The following is a 21148-nucleotide window of genomic DNA, read 5'->3' as shown; positions in this document are numbered from 1 at the left end:
AATAAAGATATCCTATCTCCTAGAACTGGAAGGGACCTTGAAAGGTCATTGAGTCCTGTCACCTGCCTTCACTAGCAGGATCAAGTACTGATTTTGCCTCAGATCCCTAAGTGGCCCCCTGAAAGATTGAACTTACAACCCCTGGATTTAGCAGGCCAATGCTCAAACCACTGAGCTATCCCTCCTTTAGCTTTAAAGTTGCTTTAGCTTTTCTATTTTCAGGTCTTTGGGATCATTCATGATTCTTTGGACTTAAACTCACAAATCATTAGCCAATATTCAATTTTTAAAAATAATTTGTATGTTACAGCCTGTTGTGTGACTAATAGAGAACCTTTTCCTTAACTATCATTTTTATTTCATTGTATTATTGTTTCTTCAAAATATATGAATAAATAGCTAATTTCCTTTGTAAATCACAATTTAAAGCTACTCTCACTCTGTCAATTTCTGTGCTCCTCAGACATATTGGAGTTTTGACAAGTACAGTTTTGCAAGAGGTTGTTTTTTCCAGCTTCTGAGAAGCTGTAAACAGGCCTGTTTATGCAAAATAAAGTTAGATCACATTTTTCTAGAAATATTTTGTTACATATGATTAATGGTGCAATTCCATGGATGATGAAAGTAAATCAGTTGGTAAAAAAATGAGTAGCAAAGGCTTATGAAAATATGAATTCAGATGTGGAAAATGAAACATGAGAAAAGAAATACTATAGTAAGACCTACCCATATTTGGGTTGACCACATGGATATTTGAAGACCTGAGCTCGGCCCTTTGGATTTACACCTCTACCCCGATATAACACGACCCGATATAACACGAATTTGGATATAACGCGGTAAAGCAGTGCTCCGGGGGGGGGCGGGGCTGCGCACTCCGGTGGATCAAAGCAAGTTCGATATAACGCAGTTTCACCTATAACGCGGTAAGATTTTTTGGCTCCCGAGAACAGCGTTATATTGAGGTAGAGTTGTAGTATTTTGGTACCTGCGCTCTATCTACTGCCACTCCAAACTGGCCTTGGCTTTCTGCCATCTCATTATGAACACAGAATTGCTATGTATGAGGAGACCAATAATTTCATGTTTATGATGCTTATTTTCTGTAGCATTTTAACCAACTTACAAATTACAACATGCAACAGGTTCAAACAAAAATCACATGAAAAGCAAAAACTACATCACTTTGTCATGCCAAAATTGAAGTTTAAATATAAAATTCCTCTCTCCTCTTAAAACGAACTGAATGCATGTGACCCTTCTGAGCTCTAGTGGGATGGCATTTTGTAGACCCAGGGATGCAGAGGTAAAAATAGAAGCCGTACCTATCGTACTTCTGCAAGTTCCTGAGGATTTTTTTTTCAAATACACCATTCTGACTCATCTTGAAGAAAAAGATGGAATGGAGGGAAGGTGCCATAACTTCTACTGCATTGTCCACAGAATGTACTTTATGTGGCAACTGCCACAAAATCCTCCTCTCAAACAGAAATCCTGTTTTTCTGGAAATCCAGCTGCCTTCCTGTCTGCCATGCCACCGAACTTTTTTCACTGGGCAGGCTTCAGCTGTCTTCTGCCTGACTCTTCCTTACTCTGAAGAGGGAATTCTGACTGTTTTCAGTTCACGTAGGTCCTGAATCTGTAGAAGAAGGAAATCCCCAAGAAAGCTTCTATGACCACGCTACTGCAGGCTGGTGACCTCCCCATATCTTTCAAGGTTAAAAACTGGAACATACCCCCTACAGCCTATGTGAAGCCCACCTCCTTGGGAACCCAGTCTCCATACCTACTCCCATCTGCATCTATTCCTTCCAAGTGCCTGTCCCCATCCTGTTCCCATCCACTGGTGCTTCCCGCCCCCCCAATCCCCATCCAGCTTCTCAGTTCCTACCTACTCCCACCCTTTTTCTTCTTTCCCAATTCTGTCTTTTCCATCTTGACAAATACTGCCTCCAACCTGCTTCTACTTGTGCATTGTCACTATCCCCTTCCATTCATACTTACTAGTGCCTGTGCATTTGGCAGCCAGAAGGAGGCAGAAGGCACTTCTGCACATAAGGAAATCTCTATTGCTCCATCCTCAGAGATTGATGGACCTGATAGAAGAGATCCTCCACTCAAGAAGGACTTAGATTCTGACTTTAGTCTGCAGTAAATGGTGATCTGCCAATAAAGGTGTAATTATCACACTCCCTTTATCTTCATCCAATTGAAAGATAAAGCATAAAGTGATAAAATCCCCATGAAACTTTATGGGCGTTTTACCCTTTCCAGTGTCAGCTCAAGCTCAAAATGATAGATGGGGCTCGTGCTCATTAATTAAGGGCAATAGTGTGGCTTTCACACTGTCAATGAAATCCTGTTTCTGCTGCTTTGGATCCGTGCAGCATGGGAAAAGTTGTCTGATAAGGATTCTTCAGATGGAAGAACTTTTCTATGGTGCATAGACTAGCGATGAATGTAAATTTGTCTTACTTTGAATATATTTTCCTTATTTTTTTTCCTCCACTCAGTGCAGGAGGAAAGGGCAAGACATCAAGGAGTTGGTTACATATTTCTAGTTCTTCAAATATTTGCGTGGATCCCTCCGTTTGTGTGTATATGTACAACACAAACAAAACATCTCATAGTAACCCTTCTTTCTCTGCCCTGCACAGATTTAGGCCTGGCCCTGGCATGTGTTAGAGCTGCCTAAGAACTACTTTAAACTACACCAGCTGGCAGTGTAGTCCCCAAAGAACCATCCACCCATTGAGAATTGGCAGAGTCCAATGATACATTGAGCAAGCTCCCTGCACTGGGTATGACATAGAAGCTGGCTACATGCCTAACCAACCTGATTGCCTTCTATGATGAGATAACTGGCTCTGTGGATATGGGGAAAGCAGTGGACGTGATATACCTTGACATTAGCAAAGCTTTTGATACTGTCTCCCACAGTATTCTTGCCAGCAAGTTAAAGAAGTATGGATTGGATGAATGCACTATAAGGTGGATAGAAAGCTGGCTAGATAGTCAGGCTAAACGGGTAGTGATCAATGGCTCGATGTCCAGTTGGCAGCCGGTATCAAGCAGAGTACCCAAGGGGTCAGTCCTGGGGCCAGTTTTGTTCAACATCTTCATTAATGATCTGGATGATGGGATGGATAGCACCCTCAGCAAGTTCGCAGATGACACTAAGCTGGGGGGAGAGGTAGATATGCTGTAGGGTAGGGATAGGGTCCAGAGTGACCTAGACAAATTGGAGGATTGGGCCAAAAGAAATGTGCTGAGGTTCAACAAGGACAAGTGCAGAATCCTGCACTTAGCATGGAAGAATCCCATGCACTGCTACAGGCTGGGGACCAACTTGCTAAGTGGTAATTCTGCAGAAAAAGGACCGGGGGATTACAGTGGACGAGAAGCTGGATATGAGTCAATAGTGTGCCCTTGTTGCCAAGAAGGATAACAGCATATTGGGCTGCATTAGTTGGAGCATTGCCAGCAGATTGAGGGAAGTGATTATTCCCCTCTATTTGGCACTGGTGAGGCCACATCTGGAGTATTGTGTCCAGTTTTGGGCCCCCTACAGAAAGGATGTGGACAAATTGGAGACAGTCCATCGGAGGGCAACAAAAATAATTAGGAGGCTGGGGCACATAACCTATGAGGAGAGGCTGAGGGAACTGGGCTTATTTAGTGTGCAGAAGAGAAGAGTGAGGGGGGGATTTGATAGCAGCCTTCAACTACCTGAAGGGGGTGGGGTTCAAAAGGGGATGGAGCCAGGCTGTTCTCAGTGGTGGCAGATGACAGAACAAGGAGCAATGGTCTCAAGTTACAGTGGGGGAGTGTCACAGTGTATGCACACCCCGTCCCCCTTTGGGGCAGGGCAGTATCACCGCAGTTAATCTCCCTGGCAGCCCTTGGGCAACCGCAGAATCACTATGGTGGCCCTTGGACACAGGACAGCACTGCCTAATGGCTAGAGTCATTATGGCGGGGAAAGGTGGGGGCCACCGGGCCCCTACCCAGGGCACTAATAGCAACGGAGTGGTCTGTCACTGGGTCAGCGGGGAATCCCACCGAAACATGCTGACCTCACCAGGGAAGGAGATACCACTCGCTCACTCTCCCTGGGTCACTTCCTACCGTAGTTCCAGACACTGCTGTCTGTGTGGCGTATGGGTCTCTGAGCTCATCAGTTTGGACGGTTCTCCAGTGCTCCTTAGGCTCCAGGCCTCCAATCTGGCTCACAGGGTCTCTGGCTTTTGCAGGCAAGGGCTGTGGCAGCTCTTCAGCTGGTGCTCCAGCCAAAGGTCCTTCCCCTCCGGCAGTCAGCCCAGAATGAGTTGGGCTACTCCCGTTTATACTGAGGCAACAGTTGGAGCATGCCCAGCACGGCCTGGGGGGCGGGACTTCTGCCACCCATAGTGTGGGGTTAACCCTTTCTTTTCCAGTGCAGGGTATGCACATCCTGTCACAGGGAGGTCTAGGTTGGATATTAGGAAAAACTATTTCACTAGGAGGGTGGTGAAGCACTGGAATGGGTTACCTAGGGAGGTGGTGGAATCTCCATACTTAAAGGTTTTTAAGGCCCGGTTTGACAAAGCCCTGGTTGGGATGATTTAGTTGGGGTTGGTCCTGCTTTGAGCAGGGGGTTACACTAGATGAGGTCTCTTCCAATCCTAATCTTCTATGATTCTATGATTCTACGTCAGCTTTACACCAACTGAAAGCTCACCTCTCCTAGGGAATCCTCATCTAGTTATATACAGCCATTATCTGGCCTCTTTGCACTGCCCAAGCGTCACACTGGCCAGTATAATTCAAAAGATATTTTGTAACTACAAAAACCTTTACGCTTTCTTAAGCCAAAATATTTTTAATCTAAATAATAGTGGGTTAAAACCAATATATTGTAAATAACCATATTTTTAAACCCTCTGGGTAAGGGCATAATTCTAAAAGTGCTTGTTACCAAACTATATAAAAAAGGGCAAAATGCCTAGAAAAATTGCCATTTACATTAACAGTATTATAGGAGAAAAATAATTTTTCTGTTTTGTATATGATGCTGAGTGAAAGTAGTTAGAATAAAAAATTATTCTTGCTGTTGATCTATGTGCATCTACTTGCTGAAATGTGCTCATCAATGTCTTTTTTGCATGGTAACCATGGTAGTGACAACATGTTTCAATAGAATGTAAAATCTGTGCCTTTTCTATCCAAGCTCTAAAAACCTGACACAGCTGCAGGAAGAATTTTCAAAACATCAGCTTGTCCTGGCACATTTTACATATCATATGCTTGAAAGACTTCTGGAACAACAGAAAAGCTCTATAACTATGTTAGCACAGATAGGAAAGACAGATGTTGCCTTCACCTCCACCCACAGTAATCTAACTACTAATTAAATGAACATTTTCTGCCCAGTTGAAATGGTCACTGGGGAGCCAGCACAGTGGTGATAATGTGAGCTGACATTTATTGTAAAACCTTTTCACGGGTGCCCAAAATTAAGCATGGATGGTAGGAAATGCAGTAAGAACTGCAGATTGAATATGGCTACAGTCTGGCCCAAGAAAGATAAACATGGTCAATAGATGTTTTCTTGCTTCTAAAAGGCATCTGATGAATCTGTGAAATATCACATATACTAACACTGACAGCACTGTATAGGAGCTACTAGTTCAACTGTTTGGTGGGATGGAGTAGGGAGCTTCAGCTTGGTGTACTCTGGATAGTGCTAGTGAGCATGAAGGAAGATTGAGCAAACCTGTTCATTTCACAAAATCATCTTCAGTCACGATACACTGGTGATGGACATGGCATTCACTTCTCTTAGCAGGTGAAATACTTGGATAATATCCAAAGAATAGGGCAAGTTAAGTTTCCAAATATGTATATGCATAATATATGATGAGCAAAGTGTGGGTTCATCTATTCAAGCATTTGAGGCATCAATTGAAGACTAGCACAAATGAGTCTGGATGGGGATTGTGCTACAGATTGTGCTGATCATTTGTTGCTATAGAAAGCTGGAGGTTCTGAGAGGTCATGGCCTTACTATTAAGTGCGCTACATTCTCCTCCATTTTGAAGCATGGGGTCAGTGTAGAGGTAGAAAGGCCTTTGAACTCACAGAAGTGGGGAGTAGAGCCAATACAGTATGCTTCCTCTACCAGGACCCCACAAAATCCTTTCATGTGGCCATTGTATGGTTGGAGTTTTGATTTTGTGGGATTTTTGTTGCTCAATCCTAGGGACTGAGGAACAGCTTCTCTGCATGGTGTGATCCTTGCAAAACAGGCAGTATTTCTCTTGGATTTTCAGAGAGCTATATTAATACTTTTAGAAGCAACCTTAATTTGTGGTCTACACTATCACCTTCACACAGATGTAAAGTGCGGTGCAAGTTTGGTGGGGTCAGCTAGTGGCAGCACAGCTCCTAGAGAAGCCATGAAGCTAGGAGTGGGAGTGACATGGAGGTGCATAACTTCCCTATGATTGGAGTTTCCTTTGATTTTGCAGATTCCTGAGATGCATGAGGTTTGGAGGCCTCACATGCTCTCTGCCTTCTCTAAAGTCCAGATGCCTATCCCTCCCTTCTCCCATCTAAATAAGGGGAGCTGTGACAGTTTGCTGTATCAGAATTTGTGATTTACAATTTTGTACTAAAACTATTAATCCATCTGACCTTGACATATGTCATATATATCTGATGTGAGGACTTGAGTAAGGGAAGTAGAATCTGACCTATTGTCTTAAAACAGTTTTCTGTGAGATTTAATATTGAAGATTGTGGCCAAATTCACCTCTGGCAGAAGTAGTTAAAGTTGAGGGAGTTGTGCCCACTTACATTAGTGATACACTTTGCCTAAAACTTCCATCTGACTGGAACACATCATTGCAGCAAGGGGAATTCTTTGCGCATTCCAGGGATTGTATATGAATATAAGAACATAAGAACAGCCATACTGGGTCAGACCAAAGGTCCATTTAGCCCAATATCCTGTCTTCGGACAGTGGCCAATGCCAGGTACTTCAGGGGGAATGAAAAGAACACGTAATCATCAAGAGTTCCATCCCCTGTTGCCCATTCCCAGCTTCTGGCAAACAGAGGCTGGGGACACTATCCCTGCTCCTTCTAGCTAATAGCCATTGATGGACCTATCCTCCATGAACTTAGCTAGTTATTTTTTGAACCCTGTTATAGTCTTGGCCTTCACAACATCCTCTGGCAAAGAGTTCCACAGGTTGACTGTGTGTTTTGTGAAAAAATACTTCCTTATGTTTGTTTTAAACCTGCTGCCTATTAATTTCATTTGGTAACCCCTAGTTCTTGTGTTATAAGAAAGTGTTATTTATTCTTTCTTATTTACTTTCTCCACACCAGTCATGATTTTATAGACCTCTATCATATCCCCCCTCAGTCATGTCTTTTTCAAGCTGAAAAGTCCTAGTCTTATTAATCTCTCCATGTATGGAAGCTGTTCCATACCCCTAATCATTTTTTGTTGCCCTTTTCTGAACCTTTTCCAATTCCAATATATCTTTTTTGAGATGGGGCAACCACATCTTCACACAGTATTCAAGATGTGGGTATACCACATATTTATATAAAGGCAATATATTTTCTGTCTTATTATCTATCCCTTTCTTAATGATTCCCAACATTCTGTTAGCTTTTTTGACTGCTGCTGCACATTGAGTGAATGTTTTCAGAGAACTATGCACAATGACTCCAAGATCTCTCTTGAGTGGTAACAGCTAATTTAGACCCCATCATTTTATATGTATGGTTGGAATTATGTTTTCCAATGTGCATTACTTCGCATTTGTAACCCTTCTGCCAGGTGGAGCCAGCAGCAACAAGGGCCGGGTTCAGTATCTAGGGGATCCTTTTCAACAATACAACACAAAACCAGTTCAAGCCCCTACCCAGTGACCTGGGACAATTACACAGCAACCCCTGGCGCCTCTAAGAGGCAATACGTCCCCTCTTGCAAGCACAGAGTCTGAGTGTAGCAAAAACTTTTAATAAAAGGAGGGAATTAACTCAGCATTAATTTGGGAAAACACCACAACTAGGGTTCATAAACACAAACCATGATCAAAAAACCCACCCCCAAGTAAGTTGGGCAGTGTCCTTTTCCCCTCGGGTCTTAAGTCCAGCAACCCAAAAGTCCCTTTAACATGCCCGTCCCTTCTCCGTATCCCACTCACAGTTGCTGTCCTTGGCCAGTGCAGCCCCAGAGATCAGAGGTTCATCTGCAGATTTCACCTCACACCCTGTGTGGAAGGCCGGGGGTGGGGGGTAGGTAAGGAGGCACCTCACACGCTGCACTGCTCAAGCACTCACTCATCATCCCAACGGATGCTTGCCACACCCCTCCACCAGCCACCCTGCTGGTCACACCTCTCCGCCAGCCTCCCTGCTAGCCACTTGCCACACCTCTCCACCAGCTGCCCACTTGCCAAGATGTCTTCAGGGCCCAACCCCTCACACTTAACATAGCTCTCAGTGATTTCAGCTGTTAGTGGGGGAGCCACACTGTTGGTGCACACTGGGCAGTCTCTTGCAATAGAGACACTGTCCCAAAATAAGTCTAATACTTAGACCTAGGTATCAGTGATTTCAGCTCTGCTGCATGTAACAAGACTCTCAATTGAGTCTAAGTTAGCTCTTTTATTATACCGTAGAGAGAAGAAAGGTCAAATGGTGTCTAGGACCCTTAAACAGGGCCTACACTACTAAATACAAATTACCTGTTCCCACTCTCTCTCACTCACTGGGCTTTGGAACCCATGTCCCCTCCCTAGTGAGTGCTGTTCAGTTGAGGGTGAGTCCCTCTATTGGGGTATGCCAGATACAGTTTTGCTGCCCTCAGTTCACACAACAAGGATAACAACCCTTTATTACTCCTGCTCAAATAACAAGGAGACTGGGGATCCAACACCTGCCACAAATGATCATTTGGGCAAGCAATCCCATCATGCTGAGCACATAGGCAGGGTGGGTGTATCCATGCAAACGAGATCAGCTTCTGAAGTCTTTTTCCATAGCTCACCACTAGATGTCAGGGGAGAGCTCATCCAGACTCTACTTGCACATATATCAACGTTGAATTTCATCTGTCATTTTGTAGCCCATTCACCCAGTTTTGTGAGATGACTTTGTAACTCTTCGTAGTCTGATTTGGACTTAACTATCTTGAGTAGTTTTGTATCACCTGCAAATTTTGCCACCTCACTGTTTACCCCTTTTTCCAGATCATTTATGAATATGCTGAATAGTACAGACTCCTGGGGGACACCACTATTTACCCCTCTCCATTCTGAAACTGACCATTTATTCCTACCCTATCTTTTAATCAGTTACCGATCCATGAGAGGACCTTCCCTCTTATCCCATGACAGCTTACTTTGCATAAGAGCCTTTGGTGAGGGACCTTGTCAAAGGCTTTCTGAAAATCTAAATACACTATATCCACTGGATCCCCCTTGTCCACATGCTTGTTGACCCCCTCAAAGAATTCTAGTTGATTGGTGAGGCATGATTTCCCTTGACTCTTCCCCCAACAAATCATGTACATCTATGTGTCTGATAATTCTGTTCTTTATTATACTTTCAAACAGTTTGCCCAGTACTGAAGTTAGGCTTTCCGGCCTGTAATTGCCAGGATCACCTCTGGAGTCTTTTTTAAAAATTGGCATCACATTAGCTATCCTCCAGTCATGTGGTATAAAGCTGATTTAAATGATAGGTTACATACCCCAGTTAGTAGCTCAACAATTTCATATTTGAGTATAATATACCGCTTAGCTGTGTTTCTTTGCAAACTATCTCAATTTCGTTAGTCTTATATGAAGTGTGATATTCATCTTTTTAACCCCTGAAGAATTGAAGCCAAAACACAGTTGTGAATGTATACTTCTTTGGCAAGTCAATATTTGGATCTTTATTACACTGAGAAAGTTTAAAGTTTTAGGTAATACTTTGCTTTCTTTCTTTTTTTTTTAACCTTTTCTGTCATTTCTATGTCAGGTAAGTTTTTTAATATTTTTTTTTGGCAGAATACCCCCTTTTTTAATAAAAAATAATAATGTACTGTAGTAGTTAAATTATAAACACGGTGTTCCAGGTGTGGGCTCATCTTATCCCATCTTAACTTCCTTTGAAAATGTCAGATGAATTTAAAGATAGTTGTGGTCTGATACTTGCATGAAAAACTTCTTAGAGAAAGAAATATTTTTAACTCAACATCTTAAGTAGGTCTTTTCTGAAGTTTAGCAGGGCAGTTACCCCGCTCCTGGGAGAAAAGGTATGCTGATTGGGGAAGTGGCCACAGCTGGAGCCACACCTAATCAGGCTACAGCAGGCTCTGATAAAAGGGCTAATGGAGGAGCTAGGTCAGTCTCATTCCAGCCCTGGAGTGAGGAAGACCTAGCTGCCTGGGGGAGACAGGGTCCCTTTGACGGAACAGTTCTGGGGAAGGGGCAGGCTGAGATGGGGAGCTTAGGCTTGGCTATCACCCGGGCTGAGGCCTTGCAGGAAGGCCTAAGGAGGTACTGGGGCTGCAGGGAAAGGCAGCTGGTCCTACCCCCTTGCCAGTGATGAGTAGCCATTACAGACTGCAGTCTGCCCCAGAGAATGGGGGCTAGATGATGACTGGCAGTAGCCACTGACACAAGGTGGGTATAGAGGGTTGGGGGTTCCCCTGGGAGGGGAGACCCAGAGAGTGGGGACTGCCTTAGGGCAGAACTACAAAATAAAGGGCACCGGGGTCCGGGAGGGACAGGGGGCCTGAAGCAGGTGAGACACTGTCCAGCAGGAGGCGCTCCAAGGCTGGAAAAGAACTAATTCACGGATCACTGGCAGGAGGCGCTGCGACAGTGAGTGCTCGATCTGCTACGTGAAGTTTTGAGACCCCTGTGTCTGTCAAAAGACCATTGAACATGGCATTTTAACTGAGATGAATAGAGTTATCCCTACTGTTACTTGCATGAAAAATGGCAAATCAGTGCTGTTTAACATGGCTTTCAGTTCTAAAGATAGTCTTTGTTTTTCCTTCTTGGTAGTTTTCTTTGTTTAAACAACCCCATGGAATGCCAGGAAATTATAGCATGCTTGGCTGATCATTTTGAACAGATGAGTTTTGTTTCGTATTCTGTGGAAAAAGTGTCCCATAGGTCCTTTGCTTGAAAACCTGATACTAATAATCCTCATTACTAAGAATCCAACATGTAACTGTATCCAGATCAAAAAGACAAGTGCATTTATTAGATTAAAAATTTTATTATCACATGTGTTTTTTATAATTGAAAGACATACTTTGCATTATTAAGCCCATGTATAGAGAGAGAGTGTTTAGGTTGTATAAGGTGGGTTTTTTTTTAAAATGCTTTAGTTCAGGGATGCTAAACTTTGTCCCGTCAAGGATCATATTGACAGCTGTACATGAGCCCAAAAGTCTCACATAATTTAAAAATAGATCAGTTTACAGCTGCCTTATCTTTAATATGGAGATGCAGCCTGTGAAAACTACAGGGTCTGGGATCCAATTGTTCTGTAGCAGTAGATGAGTAACCAGTCATTGATGTCTGAGAATTCAGCCACTGGTATTGTGTGCTCACCTGTAGTGTCCATGGACTGCACCTCTATAGCTGGAAGGTACCCATAGTCAGCTGTGTAAAATTCCATAGCCCTTTTGTCAAAAGTTAGCCATTCTGAGTTCACATACTGTAGTCTGTTTCATCAGTGATTGAATTGTTATAGAACATCAAAGGAATAATTGGTGAGATACTGTTTTTGAGGATTCAGATCAAGGAACCTTTAAAACAAGTACTATAACTGCCATATGGACATAATGGGTGTGAATTAGACTTTATTCACACCAGTGTAAATTGAGAGTAACGCCATTGAAATTAATGAAGTTACACTTGTATAAAACTAATCTGGATAATTGGAGAATCCAGTCCAATAGTAGAAAGGGAGTATCCAACTTTGAAAATATCAACATTAGACTGATTTTTTTTCCCTTTAACGTGTAAATAATATAAATTACAGCTGTGTATTCTGATTTTAAAATGTCTATATTTAAAAAAAAGATCTTTAAACAAGAAACAAAGGTCAGTTTCACTTGTAACAAATTAGCTAGGTGAAAAAGAAATTTCTTTGGAAACTTATTATTGTTTAGGAACAATTAGTGCACTTTATACCAAATGACTAAATATAATAATATTCTACTAAAAATCGCTCTTCTAGCCAGTGCATCAAAAACTTTTTTTTGTTTAAACAATTACATTCTATTTCAGGATAAAAAGGAACTTCAAAATGTGTTCTCGAGCAAAGAGTATACATCTGATAGTATTAATCTTCTATCCATCTTTTAAAATGAAAACATAATAAAGCAAATGACATTTCACATCAAAATATCCTTCAAAATATTTATAATTCCTTTAAAATATATTAATATCTTATAATTTGGTCATTGTCACCATAGATCATTGTACATAAATCACTAATGCACACTTCAATTTGGTATATCGAAAAGTAGTAAATGTCATGTTTGTAAGTATTGGACCAGACTACACTTAAAAATTTTGCTGGAATAGTTGTGTCGGTTAGGTGTGGAAAAAATCATACCCATGACTGATATAGCTATGCCAGGAAAAGCCCTACTGTAGATGCAGTTATACCAGCAAAAAGTCTTTGTCCCGCTATAACTTATTTCATTCTGAGAGCCAGTATAACCTGTGTCTGCACAAGGAGGGTTTGTCAGTATAGCTATTCTGGCAAACCTGGTCTAAGGCCTTAATCTTATAAAATTTAAATTCACTATGTACAGTATTCATTATGATCTGCAATGTCTCTTTGGTTGGTAATTCATGAAATGTCTGAACGTCTGTTACATTTTATTTCTTACACTTCAGAACAACAACAACAAGAACATCTCGGTTTCCCTTCTGTTCATTGTAAAAAAGTCATTCACTGGATGTTAGTTTTTCTTTGATTTTAAGGGAAAAAAGACAAACACATCAAATTTGGGGGGAAAACCCTACTTTGATTTTATATATGTGTGTTTTTCTACATAATCTTTTTCCTGATGATACATAAGTTCTGACAAGTTAAAAAAATTAAAGTTGAATCCCTGCAACCTAATAAAGTTCACCTTGAATAGAGGATGCAGAGGAAGGGAGATTTGGGTGTGAAACCACAGGGTTTTAGGCTCTAAGGGAACCAGACACTCTCTCTGTAGATCTGGAGGCAGTAGTACAAGAACTCAATCCTTTCTGATGCTTCCTGCTCCAGCCCTGCTAGCATAGCTCCCTGACAAGCTGTGTAGCTGACGTTCCTTCATCAAAGAAGCAAAAAGCATGGTTTTGAAGCAAACAGCTTGGGGGAAAACATGCTGTGGAGGTGCTATTTCACTCCATACTTAGACTACACACCCTTTCCATTTGCTTTTGTTCAACTCTGCCACTATACTTGGTTGGATGGTCTCTTGGTCAAGGGGCTGGACTGAGACTCAGAAAATCTGTTTTCAGTTCCTGACTCTGTGTCAAATGTTGCTTTGTGACTTTGAGGAAATTAGGTGATCTCTGCCTCAGTCATTTTAAAATGGGATACCACTTTCTTAGTTCATGGTGGTGTTGGGATGATCTATCTTTAATGTTTATGAAGACACAGATGATATAATGAGATCCATATAAGAGGATGAAAGTCGGTATCTAAAGTGGTTATATGTAATCAGAAATGTTTGAGATATTTTCAGGCAAAAATATGTATTTTCATTCAGCTACCTTTGTAGAAGCCTTAAAAAGTTGTAGATTGTAGAAACCTGGTATGCTGCAGATAGTAAAAGTACAACTGAAACATTAAAATCAATGCCTTCAAATTCAGAATTTAGCAATGCTGAAGTTTTAGCAACAGCTACTCTGAACCATTAAAACTGTCTTTATAAGGCGTGAGGGAGGAATCAAACATTTTATGTTGAGACACTTTCTTTCATCTTGGAAGGATTATATTAGGACTGAATATTAAAATACTCCAATATTTGTATTTTGAATATGATACTGAGTAAGCATGATGATTTTAGTATGACCTAATACAAACTGGTTACAGCAGAGGGTGCTGATTTATGGCACAAAGACTTTGGGTCTGATCATCATTTTTACCTGTTTAAAAGCTTGCCTATAACCATTTGGAAGACCATGAGAAACATCATGCCAGGTGCCCCAGAAAATCCCATTGCGAACACCTTTGTATTTTTGGTGATAGTATTTGCCATTTAGGTTGGCAGACAAACATTTATCAAACCACCAACCAGAGCTGTAGTAAGCCCCACAATTTCCTGATAGATACTTATCATTGTCTTTGTCCGGGGTAGTGAAGAATTTTTGATCATGGTTGTAATGTTTACTGAAGTGCAGGGCATCTCCAGCTGTACCACTATAGCCAGTGACACTTAGACGGTACTTGAGATATTCATTGGCTACATAGAACTGTTCATATTTAGCATACTCTCGAATACCATTGAAATCTTCAAGCTCAATTCTCAGCTGCATATCCTTGCTTTTGGTCAGGAGATGAATTTTATCATTCCCCAGCCAAAACTCCCCGCTGAGATTTCCAAAGCCATTTTTGTAGTCATTCCATGTTCTGTTGAAGTTAATGCTACCATCTTGACGCATCTGTAGCACTGTCCAGCCACCTCCCATTGATTCCATGTCACAGTAAACCTCAAAGCTGCTATTTTTTGGATCTGGAATAACTCTGTAGATTCCATTATGCCTCATACCTGCTGTGTAATAATCAGCACAATCTCTCTGCATTAGTTGTATAGCTGGGGGGAAAATAGATAGTATTAGTATGGACAATCTTATTTAATTTTTTTTAATATCTAGTAAACCTCATCAAGCATTCCAGACTATGTTAATGTAAAAAATTACATTTTAAACCCACAGTGTATACTCTTCAGCACTTTTAGCAGTATCTTGCCTGGAGGTGTTCTCTCCTATTTTTCTTATTTATTAATAAATGCAAAAACAATACAAATGATTAATGTTCATCTAAAAAATGCTATATAGCTCCATAAAATTGTGTTGCTGCTTATTTCTTGCATGTATATCCATAAAGAATAATGAGTTAAATTCCACAAAGCTGGTTCAAGGAGGTGCAAAACACATACCCTGAGGGTTGCATCTTGTGGGGTGACTTATCTCTCCAGAGGTCAAGAAGTGTTTCTGCAGTCAGAGTTCTAGTAAGTATGGGCATCTTTTATTCGCATCAGAGCTACTCCATAGGTGTCCACCACCAGGAGCCTGATGCATCTGATGGCTACACAGCCACCCTGGCGACACTGCATTTTTGGTCAAAATTGCCCACTTTTCACTGGGCTGGCCTCTTCCCCCTCTTCCCTTTTCACCCAGTGAAGTTGTTTGCTATTTGCAGCCAAAATCTGGCCCCCTCTGTATGCTTTCCATCATTGGAACTCTTTTCCGTGAGCTAATGCTGGCATATTTCAGTGGTGAATTTGGCCTACTATTTCCATTCTATTATTTCAAATGCTTTTTAACTCATGTATTCAACTATACCTTAATTTTCTCTTATGTATTATAGAATTTGCTCCTCTTGTGGAATGGATTCATTGTACTTTGTCATATTAATGTCTATAATTCAGTACCTTTCATGCTATAGTATGTCATATGAGAAGTTTATTTCATATCAGGATGACTTAAAGATGGCTCTTTATTATTAGCTGTTAGTCTAGACAATGGGAATTTTTTGTATGTCAATGGTCAGTTATTTACAATACTTTAGGAAACAGGAGGAAACTAGTAATGTTGTCTTATGCCGATTCTATGATTCCTAGAAAGATATAGCTAGAAAAGTGACAGTGCTTTCCTGTGCATGTAGAATTGCTGGCTTCATAATAAAGAAATATCAGTATGCTGATTCATTTACGTAACTCATCTTCCTATCAATTTATTTTATACAAAACATATTTTCCAGGTGTTTCCTGAAGATTATAAATCCATCTATAACCACTTAACTAGTACTGATGCTGTGCTCAAGTGTTTTCACAGGATATGCTGAAAATGACACATTCCTAGAACTTCATGTTCCACAACACAATATGTTCATTAACACAACAATATTTCATTGATGTCTTTCAGAGGAAGTGTTTTAAGTGTTGGAAACTATTTTGAGTGTTTATTCCTACTACAAAATAATTTAAATGCATGGGTGTATTTGATTACATGTTTTAATTGTATATCACCACTGGAAATATACAAATCTTAATAAGAACTGCTTGTTAAGAGGAAGTGCTGTTCTCAGGCTACAGTAGGGGACTGGGAGTCAGGATTCCTGGGTTATTTAGCTAGAGGGACATGAAGAAATGTGAGGGAAAACTTCAGAAAGGGAGCATTTTAAAATTACTTTCTCTGCAAAAGTTAGTAAATATTTATTTTAAGAAATTACATAAAGAATAAATTGTCCTATAAAATCATAGAACCGTAAGACTGGAAGGGTCATCTAGTCCAGTCCCCTGCATTCAAGGTAGGACTAAATGATAACTAGACCTTTCCTCATGGGTTCATCTAACGTGTTCTTAAACCTGTGATGACAGAGATTCCACAACCTCCCTAGGCAATTTGTTCCAGTACTTAACCACCCTGACAGTTAGGAAGTCTTTCCTAATGTCCAACCTAAATCTTCCTTGCTGCAGTTTAAGCCCATTGCTTCTTGTCCTATCCTCAGAGGTTAAAGAGAATAATTTTTTCATCCTCCTCCTTGTAACAATCTTTGATGTACTTGAAAATGATCATGTCTCAGTCTTCTCTTCTCCAGACTAAACAAACCCAATTTTTCCTCATAAGTCATATTTTCTACACCTTTAATCATTTTTGTTGCTCTACCCTGGACTTTCTCTAATTTGTCCACATCTTTCCTGAAACGGTGGCGCCTAGAACTGGACACAATACTCAATAGGTTATTTTGAAGAGTTATTTTGTCAAATAAGGAGACTAAGTTCAATCTTTAAAGTGTGAAAGAGAAATCTTATTCTTTCATTATGCTCAGATCTCAGTGTAACCTTAACTTTGTGGTTGATACTAATGCTGCCATGGAATGCACATATTTTGTATATGAGAGAGAATTTAACATGGGAGTTAATTACATAGAATAGGGATGCAAAATATGTTACTCAAGGATATTCTTAGATTACATAAGTGACTTATTTATTCTCCTCCACTCTTGAGTTTTGTGGTCAACCCTAACTCATGAAAATAATAATAAATAATGGTTTTCTTTGTTTTACTTTCATCCACATATAAATTGGAGTCGTGGAAGAAGATTTCTGATAGATAAAACTTTCTTGTTAACATCCAGAGACTAGAGACAACAATTTCAAACTTGGATACCTAAAGTTAAGCGTCTAAATCCATATGTAGGCCCTTAACTAGGGCCTCATCCAAAGCCTATTGAAGCCAATGGGAAGACTCCCATTTATTTCAGTGGACTTTGGATAAGATGTTAAGTGGCCTAAGTTTCAGAATAGATGTGAACAAAGAGCACCTGTCTCAATTAGACACCTTCTATGGATCCAACCCTACTCCTATTTAAGTCAATAATAGTTTTGCCATTGGCTTCACTGAAGTCAGGATTCATTCCTATGAGCGAAAACTAGTTATTGTCATCCTTTCTAGTTTCATAATGCACGTATTACCATTACATTTTCACTATCACTGTTGGACTGTTATATATAAATGCTATGTACAGTAACTCCTCACTTAGTCATCCCGGTTAACATTGTTCATTACGTTGCTGATCAATTATAGAACATGCTCATTTAAAGTTGCGCCTGCTTTGTCCACTGCTTGCAGAAAGAGCAGCCTGTTGGAGCTAGCTGGTGGGGGTTTGGAGCCAGGGTGGACCAGCAGCACCCCATCAGCTCCCCGCTCCCCTAAGTTCCCTGTGCAGCAGCACAGCCCTGTCCTTCCCCGCACTGCCATGTGCTGCTCCTGCCCTCTGCCTTGGAGCTGCTCCCGGGAGCCTCCTGCTTGCAGTGCAGGGGGGGGGGGAAGAGGGGTGCTAATGTCAGGGTGTCTCCCTTTCTTCCCCCCCCCCCATTCAGGGCTCAGAACGGAGGGAGCTTGCTGGAAGCAGATGCTGTCTCAACTTGCTGATCTACTTAAAAAGGCAATGTACTTAGAGTGGGGTCAGCATACTTAAAGGGGCAATGCACGTCTCTCTCTCTCTCTCACTCACACTCACACACACAGAGTGTGTCTCTGTTTCTCTCTGCCATGCTGTCTCCCCTCCCTCCATTCGTGCTGCCTTGTAGAGTGTGAGGTTATGTTAACAACAATGTGTTAACCCTTGAGGGCTCAGCCAAGTGCTAGTTCATCATTTAGCAGTAAGGCATTCCTTGGGAAATATCCCATCCTCTTGCACCCTCTGACTTCACCACCTCAACCAAGCTTCACAATCATCATTGCTGTGTACAGTATTAAATTGTTTGTTTAAAAAAAACTTTATATTGTGTGTGTGTGTGTATATTATATATATATATATATATGAGAGAAATAGTCTTTTGTCTGGTGAAAAATTTTTTTCCCCTGGAACCTAACCTTTTCTATTTACATTAATTCTTATGGGGAAATTGGATTTGCTTAACATTGTTTCGCTTAAAGTAGCATTTTTCAGGAACATAACTACAACGTTAAGCGAGGAGTTACTGTAGTAGTATTTTTACCTGCCTAGATTTAGACTGTAGGTTGAACATTACTTAGCATCAGTTACCTTTTCTGCATGTGTTATAGTAACACAAGAATATAGATCTATAAAGACTAGACTGGCTTGCGCTAGTGACCAAAAACTGATATTTCAGAAAAAGGTGGTGGTGGCAAGGAGAATTTAGAATGCACCTACCCAACCATGGAGAGTTGTACATGATGGGTAAGAAAAATTCGTTCCTGACCTCTATCTTATACCTGAAGCTTGACATTTGATTACTGGTATCTAATAAAGACATTGCTATAACAAAGTTGTTCATGTGTCCTGTTTGTGTTTTTGCTGATCATGTTTTTCAGAATTTCAAAACATAGCAGTGCATTCATTGTACTATCTGCAGTTTTCTCTGATATTCTTTAAATAGACTAGTATTGTAGATGGGAGTGAAGGAGGGCAGGTCCTGCAGGTATGACTTCTGGTAGACAAAAGAGCTGTCTAATTTTATACATCATACTTTTTTTAGCTTGGAGGATTGGCAAGCAGTTTGATGCTCAGAAATTTAGTGCAGTGACCTGTCATTGTTTTAATCACTAGAGAACCCTTTTATTATTGTGTGGTATCTGGATGGCAGAATACACTGGCAACTTTTTGTGAATGCCTCTTACTTCTAAAGATCCTTCAGTGTAATATCAAAATTTTAGTTACATACAGACAACGTAAAAATTAAAATGTTAATCATATTAATTTGGCAAAAGTAAAGATTAACATGATATAATCTACCAATTCCATTTATTTTTTCTTTTAATAATAACAGGGTTTTTTAAAAAGTAACAAAAGTCCCTCACAACATGGTATTTAAAAGGAAATAAATCCCCAAACTCCCATATTAGTGTCTCATTTTACATTGTTTATATATTAGATTCTTGCCAATATTCCACTATTGCTAAAATAGTGCTGTGTGTGCCTTCCATTTGAGAAGCATTAATACTGATTAGATTTTTAGCCAAGCCTTACATGTACGTGTAGCTATGGTAAATAATAATTTTGTTATCCATCTATACAACTTACACCTTCCACTAGATTCCTTTGTTGTTAGCTAACACTTTCCAGACCATTTAAAAACAATTCCAGGATATTTTGAGATGTTTCTTTTTTCAGCCTTTCATTATCAAAGTCAGATAGTAAAACTATTGAAATCTTTTAGGGCCAGATCTTTCTCATTCCCTTCCCCTAATCCCTCAAAAATGTGAAAATACATTCAAGCCAAAAATAGTTGTTCAGTTTTCAGTGTAATGCAGAATTAAAGTGGATATTTTCCTTTTGAATACACTGTAAAATAAAATTTAAATATATAAAGGAATTTCATTTCCATCTTAATGTTTGGGCTCTGAATTGCTATGACAGCAGTATGCGAATGAGTAAATACAGTATGCATATCTGCTGAACAAATATTAAAATAAATGTTCCCTTTGGAGGACTACATTTTAAGTACTATATTAGAGCCAAATCCTGAGAAGTACTGAGTACCTGCAACTCCCATGGGAGTTGAAAGCACTTAGTATCTTCCAGCAAGTCCTTCCTGGCCACAGTAAGTGAATTTTATAATACTTTTTAATTTGTGAAGATGAAAGCAAAGGTATTTGTAGTTAAATATGTTTAAATTGTTCTATTAAATAATTCTACAGAAAATTTATAAATATAGCTTTACATACCAGAACTTGATTGTATGACTGGACACTCAGAAGAACATCTGTCATCCAAAATTTCCAAAAAAGATGTCAGATTTGCTACTTTGCTGTCGACGTAACTTTGTACATTGTCCATGTTTATGAGGCTTCCTTTCTCCACATTACCCTGCAGTGAGTGGATCTGATTCTTTGCATTCTTCAAACTGGCTGACAGTTTATTAACTTTGCTCTGTAATTCCTTTATTCTTTTATCTTGTATCTTACTGTTCTCTGTTGGGACTTCTCTATTAGGTGCCAGGAATTCAGTACTGTCTTTTTCTTGGTTGTCGTCTGCCTGCAACTTGCAATCTTGGCAAGATTTCTTCAATTTGTTTACTTCATCTTTAAGATTTTGTACTTCTTTGAGAGTATTCTCAATCAGTCTGAACTGCTTAGGTAACTGGATGGTCATCGGAGGCAGGTTTATCTGGTATGGACATTCCTCTCCTTCACATTTCCCATTGATTTTGAGCTTTATAGGACAAGCATCAATAGCTTTTCCTTCTTTAACACCTTCGGTATGTTCATCTGCAAGTGCAGAAACATTTGTAAAAGTAAGCAGAGCTGTCTTAAACAAGACTAAGTAAATGAGCTTCTTCATCTTTGCAGTGAAACTAGCTCAATGAGGAAGTATGTAAAACTGGAAGAACTTTTTATAAAGGCAGCCAGCAGCCTGTGTGTTAACAGATAAACTGCCTTCA

The 21148-nt window shown here is 40.2% G+C and overlaps 2 protein-coding genes across 2 annotated transcripts in view; one reads left to right on the top strand and one right to left on the bottom strand.

The window, feature by feature from the left end:
• Nucleotides 1–21148, top strand: part of CCDC146 (coiled-coil domain containing 146) — a 124331-nt gene that overhangs the window by 21725 nt on the left and 81458 nt on the right. The window lies entirely within an intron of this gene.
• Nucleotides 11292–21060, bottom strand: FGL2 (fibrinogen like 2). Its single transcript, XM_024196968.2, has 2 exons — nucleotides 20433–21060; nucleotides 11292–14827 (listed from the first exon to the last, which is right to left on the bottom strand). Exons 1-2 carry the CDS (start codon nucleotides 21046–21048, stop codon nucleotides 14121–14123), a joined length of 1323 nt encoding a protein of 440 aa, XP_024052736.2. The 5' UTR covers nucleotides 21049–21060; the 3' UTR covers nucleotides 11292–14120.

The sequence above is a fragment of the Terrapene carolina genome, unplaced genomic scaffold, assembly GCF_002925995.2.
Source record: "Terrapene carolina triunguis isolate 2854851 unplaced genomic scaffold, T_m_triunguis-2.0 Scaffold68, whole genome shotgun sequence".
Classification (NCBI taxonomy): domain Eukaryota; kingdom Metazoa; phylum Chordata; order Testudines; family Emydidae; genus Terrapene; species Terrapene triunguis.
Note: the sequence above shows the minus strand (reverse complement) of the source record. Positions and strands in the feature narration are given on the sequence as shown.